General features: G+C 39.8%; 1 protein-coding gene across 1 annotated transcript; it reads right to left on the minus strand.

The window, feature by feature from the left end:
- Positions 1–5,387: 5,387 nt before the first annotated feature.
- LOC120782258 (solute carrier family 22 member 3) lies at positions 5,388–10,183 on the minus strand. The gene is made up of 6 exons (XM_040114423.1): positions 9,393–10,183; positions 7,061–7,215; positions 6,828–6,996; positions 6,323–6,645; positions 6,134–6,268; positions 5,388–6,076 (listed from the first exon to the last, which is right to left on the minus strand). The coding sequence occupies exons 1-6, from the start codon at positions 10,136–10,138 to the stop codon at positions 5,529–5,531; spliced, it is 2,076 nt and encodes a 691-aa protein (XP_039970357.1). The 5' UTR covers positions 10,139–10,183; the 3' UTR covers positions 5,388–5,528.
- Between the last annotated feature and the right edge of the window lie 474 nt (positions 10,184–10,657).

A 10,657-nucleotide genomic window follows, 5' to 3' on the forward strand; every position in this document is an offset into this window, starting at 1 on the left:
CATTTTCAGACCTTGAAAAAACTGCTTGCTGTTTCAGGAAAGTAAACAAAAAAGCAGGCTTTTGTAAAAAGATCTAGCTACTCATGGTATATGTATAACCCTATAATCTGATAACTGATACTTTTGATAAGAACTTGAACGAGATTCTCTTACAGTTACTAGTTAGTATATATGGAAGTTAATTTGCTCATTAACTGATAAACTGACTTTATGACAAACTTTATTATGTCAGAAATATGCTGCACAGTTTGGCGTGCTTTGACGAGGAGCGGCAGCTCTTATAACCACCATATTGTCTGTTCAATACAATGGGCACGATATTTCCATTACATTCAATGGAGTTTACTTTACTCACGATGGCGCGGAACTATTTTTCATTGTACTTATACTATTTCTATGATATTTCCAGTTACTTCTAATATCAAAGGGTTTTTCTGCTGCTCCAAGATGCAGGAACATTATTAGCGCTAATTACTGCTTTTACAAACACCAAGTGTAGCTGAAGTATTCACCAGAGAACCTTGGTACAACTTAGAACGATCACTTTTGCCAACGGGAATATTATGCCGGGCTTGAACTGTTAACAGTTTGAAAATCCATCGTTATTTATGAAATTTTATTTATTTATTTAAATTATGATAGGAGTAGGGTTAAGAATTTCGTTGTTGGGACGCAACGCACCCACCTACAAGATGGAGTTCACTATCCTTTTCTATGGATCCTGGTTGTTAACGACCTGCTTAAAAAACTTGAGGATCGTGGCTGCCGGGTGATTGCCTATACAGACGATGTACAACTTATGGTGAATTGAAGGTTCCTGGATATCGTGCACGAGTTGACGTAGGAGTATCTCAGCGTTGTAACAAACTGGGCGGTCGGAAGTGGTTTGCCATCAATCCAACTAAAACCGAGATGATTTATTTACTAGAAGATATAAGATGCCAGTGGCCACGCCGCCGCAAATGGGAGACATCAGTCTGCAGCCGTCGGATATAGTGAAATATCTAAGGCTCATCCTGGATAGGAATTTCATGGAATATCTAAGATAGAGCAAAAAAGGCATCTATTGCCTTATACTGTTGTAGAGCAGCCATTGGCAAAAGGTAGGGTCTCTCCCCGAAAATGGTCCTCTGGCTCTACAATACCATTGAAAAGTCCATTTTGTGGTATGGAGTCCTTATGAGGGCTCAAGAAAAGACCACACTTGGAATCAAACTCGGGAGCGTTCAACGCGCGGCGCTCATCAGCATGTCCACACTAACCATGGCATTTAACGCTTTCTCAGCGCCCGTAGATATCGTCTGAAGGTGTATGGCTGCAAAAGTTGCTATTAGGCTCAGAGAATCTGGGTTCTTAAAAGAACACGTATCTGAGCATTCGAATATCCTCACACACTTTGACTTCATATCGGATCACTTGGATTATGGAGATGCCTAACAGAACTCTGGACCTCATTAAGGCTAGTCTCTTCCTGGTTGTGGGGCTATTAACAGGCCATTGCACTATTGGCGTCCATGCTGTAAGGTTGGAAATCTTACCAGACGCCATTTGCAGAAGTTGTATGGAAGAAGATGTGATGCGAACAACTCAACGTTTCCTTCTTGACGGTCCCGCGCTTGGGAGGTAAAGACTTAAGCACTTGGGAGCACATACCTTCAGACATCCGAGCGAGCTGGCGGGAGTGGAAATTAAACGCTTGTGCAAATTTGTGTTGCCTACTAAGCGTTTTGCTAGTATATAAGTTCGAACAGAGGAGTTCTTCTTTTCTATTGCTTCACAAAGGACTATATCGCAGTCTCTGAGCGATCGTTGAACCGCCATCTAACCTAACCTAACTCCTATGATAGCCGGTAACAAGTGGACTGAGGACCTTAATCAATCCGATAAAATTCTTGAGTCAAATCGCATGAGAGATTAAGTTTGTATAAAATTGTGAACGCTTTTTACTTAAGATCTTGTTTCTATTTTGTAATTTCAAACTTCTAAATGTATTGCTGCTGTGAAAATACTTTTCATGAAAGCTTCTGCTGCAAACTCGCAGCAGTTTGGCTTTTAATTAGTAGGAATGATGCTTTAATTGTCGCATAATGTTGAGCCGCAACCTCAAATCGCAGAAGAACTTTCATCGAATGTCTAGTAGAGCTGCAAGCGTCTTAATATAAGTGACTACATATGTGTTCTCATGTATACATAATATGTACATATATTGAAGAAATCAATTATTAGCGATTTTATTCATTATAAATCTATCAATGTGAAATGCTAATTGACATTACAAGTGACAAATAAATATTGATAAAAATCAGTAAATGACATTCAGCCATTGAAATGAAAGTTTCCAGCACTTAATTATCGCCCAGATGCAAACATATCAATTGATGGCTAAATAAATAAGATACAAATATATGTATATACATATATAAGCGCCGCTGACATTTAAACGCTTGTCTAGGCCATGTCTGATCACTGGAGAGTAAATATATACTAATTTACACAAGTGCTTGACTTGAATGGACTTCGCGCGTTTAATTTGACAAGTACTTACAACATATCGATATCTATTCGTATATACATACATACTTGCATTATAATGATACAATGTATTGTATTTACATAAAATTGCACATACATACAGATGTAAATATGTTAGCTCATTTAGCATTTTATTGACGCTCATTCTTGAAGTGTGATGCAACGGCCTGACAACGGAATTGAGATCAATGCTAAGTGAAGGCTCTAATTGCATTTATTTAGTCGCAATCATCGAATCGAGCGCCACGCACCTCCGCAACACCGCAATGCCGCACTGCACTGGTATTTCACTTCCTCAGGCACATGCCTTTATGTATGCGCATATGTGTTGGGTTCAGCGCTTATCTATAACTTTTAATTAAATTCGCACTCGATTATATTTTTTCGTGGGAAACTCTCCACCGTTTCAACAAATTTTTTTAAAAGTTCCAATAAAATATTTACAAAATTTTTTTTGTATAATTAGAGTGTTGTCAGTTCTGGTATGATACCATATATGATTTAGTGGATAATCACAACAATAGACAACACTCTAACTTTAAAGAAAAATATTTTGGTATATATGTACATATGTATATTTTATTTCATTACAACAACAACACTTACAAAATGTCTGCAGTCAACTGTCGGTTAAATCCTGCCTTAAGCGCTATCAGAATTCACAAAGCCACCCAAAACTACACAAACTTCTGTGTACCTGTGATCGCATATCGCTTTGTTATGCACAGGGCATATGAGTTTCATGCTAACTCCTTCAACAGATATTCTCTTCCCGCTTTAATTTAAATAAGTACAGCCGTTAATAACCAACTGGGCTTAGCGCTATCTGTTGGCGAATACTTTAGGCAAACTGTGTTCGCTTTTTCCGGCATTCAGCTGCTGCCTAATTGTGCATTGCAATTCAAAGTATTGTCTGAAGCCTACTTTTAGGCAGCCATGTAATTTTGCATCGAAATCGAACAATTTGCTGTAACATACAAGAAAATTGTATTTATGAAAGAAGTAAGGAAATGCTAAGTTCGGGTATAACCGTACATTCTCTTGAAACTTGATCAAAACCAAGGAAAGAGCCTTCAGGTGTACAAAGTTTGTTAGTTATATGGGATGTAGGGCAAGTTTTCACCCGATTTTATACAATTTAGGTACAAAGATACACTCTTAGTAAAAAATACGCTCTCTCCCACATTAGCCGATATATGAGAAATAAACTCACCCGGAAGTTAAAAAATCTTTATATTAGGCATATAGGGGCTTAGAGAAGTACTGACTCGATATAAGCCATTTTTGACATATCATCCAGAGTGTAAAGTCTCTGGCGCCTTTAGTTATTGATTTATCGCAGGTAAAATCGGATTTCTCGGCTGCCGCTAACGGTACATGTAGTACTCGTATTTCGCAAATATATTTAAATATCGATTATGTTTGAAATTAATTATTTAATATATTGTTATTGGAATATATAATAATCTACATATTTTAATAATTATTCAAATTACAGTTAGTATACACATGTAGGCTTCTAATCTACATACATATAATACAAGTGCATTAAGGTGTTCCTTAAAAAATATATAAACCAGGTTTTCAGTCTCATTCCTTCAATTGACCACGAGTTAGGTCGGAGAACTCACATATAAACTATGATTGCTTTGGATGGGTCTTCAGTCGCCACCTAAACTTTTTGTTAAATCGACAAAAGAAGTGTCTACACCACATTAGTCACGGGTAAGCAGCTACAGACGTAGGGCAACATCCAATTTCTACTCTTACGTCCTCGTCGCGTCGCTGGAAACGTGAACAGCCATTGTGTAATATGCGGTAGCCAACCCGTGAGCAGACTTAGATTACAAATAAGAGAGAGGAAGCTTCAGCCACTCCGACATATACGGTTTAAGGGATCGCTGAAGTCTAACAGCGGCGTCTGTGCACCAAAGGTGCTGCTGCGAGCAGGCGTCGGTCTTGAATCAAGTGGCGAGAAGCTATAATCACAACTGACAGCTAAATGGTTTTTACTCGACTTGCACTTTTGCTATCTAAGGGCACTCATCGGCAACTCGGTATAAGGGAACTGTGGGACGAAAAGGTCGAAGGAAGAGCAGGTACGATGGAGATTGAAGTATCACAGTAGAAAGAAAGGGGACAGCCTACCTCGCAATGTTGCGATCGAACGACAGTGAAAGTGTAATATCTGGAGATGGCGAAACCGATTCCCCGATCTATGGCGCTGGAATCATCTAACCATTGCCTGACTATGATGAGGTTCAAAAGACTGAAGTCCACTGTTAGCAAACAAATGGAAAATCTACTACCGACCAGATTTTAAAGCTGTCTTCGACAGCACGAAAGGAAATGCCTCCATACATATATTTGAACTTGGTATCCCCGCAAAGCTATTACCAGCTGTATAAGCTGACATTGAGCAATACCAAAAGCTCCGACAGATCCGGGAAGGACCTCTGTGATCCGTTCGATACCAAGCGAGGTTTCAGACATCGAAACTCCCTAAATGTGTGACTTCTTCAATCTAGTTTTAGAGAAAATAATCCCCGCAAAGCTAATACGGCTGTGCAAGCTGAAGTCGTCAATAATTTCGTCAATATTAGAACCGGAAAGACACCATTCATGTCCTGTAACAATGTGATCAGCTAATGAGTCGGCCCTAGGAGTGTTCCAGAGAAAGGTTTTGTGGAAGATTTATGATCCGAAAGAATGAAAACACTCCAACAAGAGGAAGGTCTCCACTTCGTTGGAGAGATCAGGTGGAGAAGAACCTGTCTGCATTTGGTATCTTGAATTGGCGCCAAGGAGCAAAAAGAAGAAACGCCTGGCGCGCTGTTGTTAACTCGGCTATACGCGTAAAAGCGGTGTTTACGCCAGAAAATAAGAAGAAGACAGTAGTAGCATGGATTTGATATTAGGAAATTCGATTGAAAAATTGTTTAGCTATGTAAAGGGAACACCCGAACACACGTACAAATGTGTGCATGGAAATTTGCTTACAAATGCTCTTCGGATATTCGCTTCTCATTTTCCCTTTCTCTCTCATACTTCTCCCTCGGCGCAGCTGCAACTTCGTGTTCCGTTATGGCTTTGAATTGCGAATTTACCAACCATAGATCAGATATGCTTATCGTTAAAGAATTGTCGTAAAATTCAGATTTCGCACCAAGTGAACTACGTCGCAAAAGCTCAGCCGAAGAATTGCGTCGATATGTCTTCGGCGTGAGCACTTTAGCCACGCGCGGTTTTTCCATATTCCAGAAGGCACGATTGAGCAAGCAAAGCAGTACCCCCGTAACGACTGCCAAAGAGGCTAACACTGTGATGGGGATTAAGTTGTGAAATTGAATTGTAACCGCTATAGATGGACCAAAGATTAGCCAAAAGCGACTGTGCGTCACCACAGAGTACATCAAAGTGGGACGTTTTTCGGACGAAACGATTTCACCGGTACACGTAGCAAGCACGGCGAAAGTAACGGCAGTTGCGAACTTCAAAAACATCCAGAAGATCATTTCGAAACCGACACGTCGACTTGGTTTTACTGGAAATATAGAAGAGCATTATTGAAATGACTTCGTACCTTATTTTTACAACTCACACGTATTCGGCACGGTCCATATTAGAAATGTAACGGCGCCCGCTAAGGTCAACAGCTGACCGCACCAAAGCCAACGACGTCTGGTGTAGAGTATCAAATAGAGACCAATAAAGATGCCGAGCACCTCAGAAAGACCTACATATTTGGTTGTAAATATAATTTCAAAGTACTAAATTTCCTACAACTTACCCAAGCACACGGTGTTGACATGTATATACTCCGTGCCCATGGTTCGAATCATCAGCAGCGTGACGTTATGCAGTATAATAACCCCAACCCACGCGACATGCACGCAGCAGATATACTGACGTTCGGTGGTCTTATCCCATATGGACCAATAGCGTGGCGCACTCGTTGCTTCTTGTTGTAAGTGCTTCGCTTGATGCGCCAACTTTTCCTCTAGATCTAGTGGTATGGATCGATGGTTAAGTGTGGCCGAATTTAGTAACTGTTCGAGCGCTTGATCTAATTTGTCGCAACCTAGCAGCCAGCGTGGCGAATCGGCTATCCATCTGATAAAAGTAAGAAAGTAAGGGGGAAATAATGAAAGGGGAGAAATTTTAATCTGGCTGTGTCTTCCAAAGTAATGACAGTTAGAAACGGTGGTAAGAGAAGGGTACTGAAAATAAGAAGACGTAAAGCATGCGATGCTCTAAACGTCTTCTGATTGCAGACATGTTCTCTATGTGCTTACCTATGCACAAAAATCAAAATAAGCACCGAAGCCGATATGGCCACATACAAATAACTCCAGCTATCGAAAAATATTGATATGCCCGGCAGCAGTATAAGTCCAATGCCCCAGAATAACTCAGAAAGCGTGGTGACGATGGTTTTCGCACGCCCGTCTGTAATGTCCATTACTAAAGCAGAGCGTAAGTGGCACAGTAAATAGCAGATAGCGTTTAATGGGTGCGATTAACTTACATATAACCTGGCCAGCAGACATGATAACGGTACAGGCGATGGAGGTTAAGCAGCGGAAATAAATGTGTAGTTGGAAATTTGTCACCAAGCCAGTAATGCAGCCACAGAAGACTTGGAAAAACATGCCGACAAGCATTAGGCGCCGAGGACTCACACTGTGTGTTGGATTGGAAAGAAATATAAATAAAGTTTAGTTAAGATTGTCCACATTTTGCAATATAAAAGACGGTTAAAAAGTGATTTCGAAATATTGGGTAGTCGAAAAAGTCTTTTCGTATTTTGTCAACAGATGTCGTTGCAGTCGTATATCTCCAGTGCTACCTATCACATTGTGTCATACCACACAGTGTTGGAAAGGTGAGATTTTAAGCATCATTTAACCAAAAAAAATAAATTCGGGGTAATTGAAAAAAAGTTACAGCTGTTCAAAAATGATTGAAATTAATGAAGAAATTCGCTATATTTAGAACTTTTTTGTATAAAAAAGGGAAGAATGCCAATCAAGCCACCAATGAAATTTGTGCAGTTTACGGAGAAGATGCTGTATCAGTTCGTGTGGCACAACAATGCTTCACTCTCTTCCGTTTTGGAAATTTTGATGTGAAAGATACACTTTGCTCTGGTCGACCTATCTTTGAAAAAGTCGATGAAATTATGGAATAGATTTACTAGGACCGCCACATCAGCAGCCGTGACATCACTAAGGAATTTAAAATTCTTCATCGAACGATTCTGAACCATTTAAAAAATGCTGGCTACAAAAAGAAGCTCGATGTTCGGGTACCACATGAATTGTCTGTGAAAAATTGAATGGACCGAATTAACATCTGCGATTCTTTGCTGAAACGAAATGAAATCGAACTATTTCTGAAGGCAATGGTAACAGGAGACGAAAAGTGGATCAAATACGACAATAATGTGCGAAAAAGATCATGGTCCAAGCGCGGATAAGCTCAACAAATGGTCGCAAAGTCATGATTGATGCCTCAAAGGTTATGCTGAGTGTTTGGTGGGATTGAAAAGAAATCATCCACTATGAGTTGCTCCAGCATGGTCGAACCATTGATTCTACATTTTAATGTCAACAACTGATGAGATTGAAGCAAGTAAAAAATAATAAAAAAAACGGCCAGAACTGATCAACAGAAAGGGCTACGTCTTCCATCAGGACAACGCTAGACCACACACACTTTTGATGACCCGGCAAAAACTGGGAAAGCTTAGCTGGAAAGTTTTGATGCACCCACCATATAGCCCTGAACGTGCACCATCGGACTACCATTTGTTTCGGTCAATGTAGAACTTCCTTAATGGAGTAAAGTTGGCTTCAAGAGAAGCTTGTGAAAATTACTTGTCCGAGAAACCAGAAAAGTCTTACGCTGATGGAATAATGTCTCTAGCGGAAAAATGGCAAAAAATGGTCGACCAAAAATATATATTTGGTTCATTAAAGCTCATTATAAATATTAAAAAAATAAGTTGAAGTTTAATTAGAAATACGAAAAGACTTTTTCGACTACCCAATAGATGCGCTATAGGCATTTAAATGTATTTGTGTCAACAGCAAATTCCTTTCTTTGTTGCAAATAATCATTACATTCGCAGATTTATGCCTTAACAGTTACACATTTATTTAATGAAGTTAATTGTTGGTATTATCAACGAACAAATAAGTGCTAACAAGCGAATATTAGAGTGTCATGAAAAGGGAAAATTTTTGATAACCGTCCGTCAACAAATTATACTGGGTGTAAACTGATCATAACTAAATAATAAGGACTGCAAGATGGACTAGTTAGAGTAATGTCATTTTTCCATATAAAAAACTGCTATTTTCGACAGTTCGATGCCTGCGAAATGCCAATTGTCAATAATGCCAGTTCAAAATGTAACTAGTTCGGTTAATGAACTCAGGAGCAAATACAATTTGATGGAAGCCCGGAACAAATCCATCGCGTTTTTATTGAAAAAAAACTCCAATTTGCCAACCGAGTTACAATCTATTTCTTTTCTCATTAGTTCGTTTGCAAACAGAAATTTCTAGTTTTTAACCGTAATTTTTCCACGACAGTTCAATGTTTCAGTACAGAGTGCTTACACAAGGCTTTCGTATTGACTTTTATCACATTTGCATAGCTGGATACTTATGTACTTAGCGCTTGGAATTGCAAGCAGCTAAGTATGTACATATGTTATTACATATATATTTATACATATTTGTATATATGCTGTTTGTATATATTTTTACAATTCACACACGCAAAGTCGCAGCGCTAATTAACTGTGAAAATAGAAAATTCTTAAAATAAATCGATTAAAAACCGCACTTAACTGTTTTAGCGCGTGACGTGCCACCAGCCCACCGATGAAGGCGCCCAAACCATGAAATGACTGCGTCATCGATATCAACAACTGACGCGAACACACCAAATCAAACTGCGACACCAACGATTTGTAATCGGAGTTATGCTCGAAATGCTCGCAAGGCAACACATTCACCTTGAACTTCAACGAACCATTCGCCTGGCGCACCACATCGGGCTGCTCGAACGGATTCGTATAGTTGGCATGATTGGCAATGAAATCCCGTTGCAATTGCTCCTCGTAAATATTGCACGCATCCAAATAGAAGCGGCGATCGGTGTCGCGTTCGTCCGACACCGGATGTGACATGCGCACCCAGGCGGGCGTGTCGGCCGTCAATGAGCCTCGGCTGAGATTCATAAGCGCCGGCGGACGACAATAGTAGTCGCCCTTCTTCGGTGTGGGCGCGGTGTAGATAATGCAAGCCATGAACCAGGCGGAGGGTATTTTGCAAAGAAAGATCAGCAGTATGGTGCGCAGCTGCCAGTGACCGAAGTTGCCGCACACTTGTTGCACGATGTCGGGAGACGCCGGTTGTGGCGCAACCGAGCTGCCTGTGGTTGGCGCTGAGGTGTTGTGCTGTTTTTCTGTTGTTTTTGTTGTATCACATTTGTTGTTGTTGCTTGTGTCGCTTAGCGCAAAGATCATAGGCGCAACGGTACATGCGTTTACTGTTTTAGTCTTCACTTTTTCTTGCAACTCAAACACAGACATTTTCAGCAAACTGTTCCGTTCCTATATGTTATGTTTTTAATTTACCGTTTGACCGAAACGTACGAGTAACTTTCGCTAACTGGACCACACAACTGTTTTCTGATTCAGTTGGTTGGCAAACTTCTACCAACTGCTACGATTCGCCGCAATTTGTGCGCTGAGCTTCTGCGTTCTCTGCGCCGCGGTGACAATTGATTGTGTCCACTAAGTGTTGATACCGATAATTAGTAGTGTCGCCCACCCCAAAAAAAAAAATTGTGCGAATTGAATCTGTGATGATTATGTGGAATATAAAATGCGTTGAGTGTAAATTATTGAAAGATTGCCACAATGACAATCGAGTCTGTTATTATTATATCTATTCAAGTTAGACCTCAATTTAATATATTATTAATTCAAATATATAAATATTAGGGTGGTTAAAAAAAAAGATATGTATATACATGTAGGTATGTGTATGTATGTGTGATATGCATTGATGTTTGACGATAAATATCCCGTTAACGCTTAACTGTGAAA

Source organism: Bactrocera tryoni, chromosome 1 (assembly GCF_016617805.1).
Source record: "Bactrocera tryoni isolate S06 chromosome 1, CSIRO_BtryS06_freeze2, whole genome shotgun sequence".
Taxonomy (NCBI): domain Eukaryota; kingdom Metazoa; phylum Arthropoda; class Insecta; order Diptera; family Tephritidae; genus Bactrocera; species Bactrocera tryoni.

Coding starts and splice junctions, on each gene's coding strand:
- LOC120782258 (XM_040114423.1), bottom strand. CDS start 10,138: ATGTCTGTGTTTGAGTTGCAAGAAAAAGTGAAGACTAAAACAGTAAAC. Junction 7,216..9,392: donor GCACGTCACGCGCTAAAACA/GTTAAGTGCGGT, acceptor TCCAACACACAG/TGTGAGTCCTCGGCGCCTAA. Junction 6,269..6,322: donor TGTCAACACCGTGTGCTTGG/GTAAGTTGTAGG, acceptor CCAAATATGTAG/GTCTTTCTGAGGTGCTCGGC.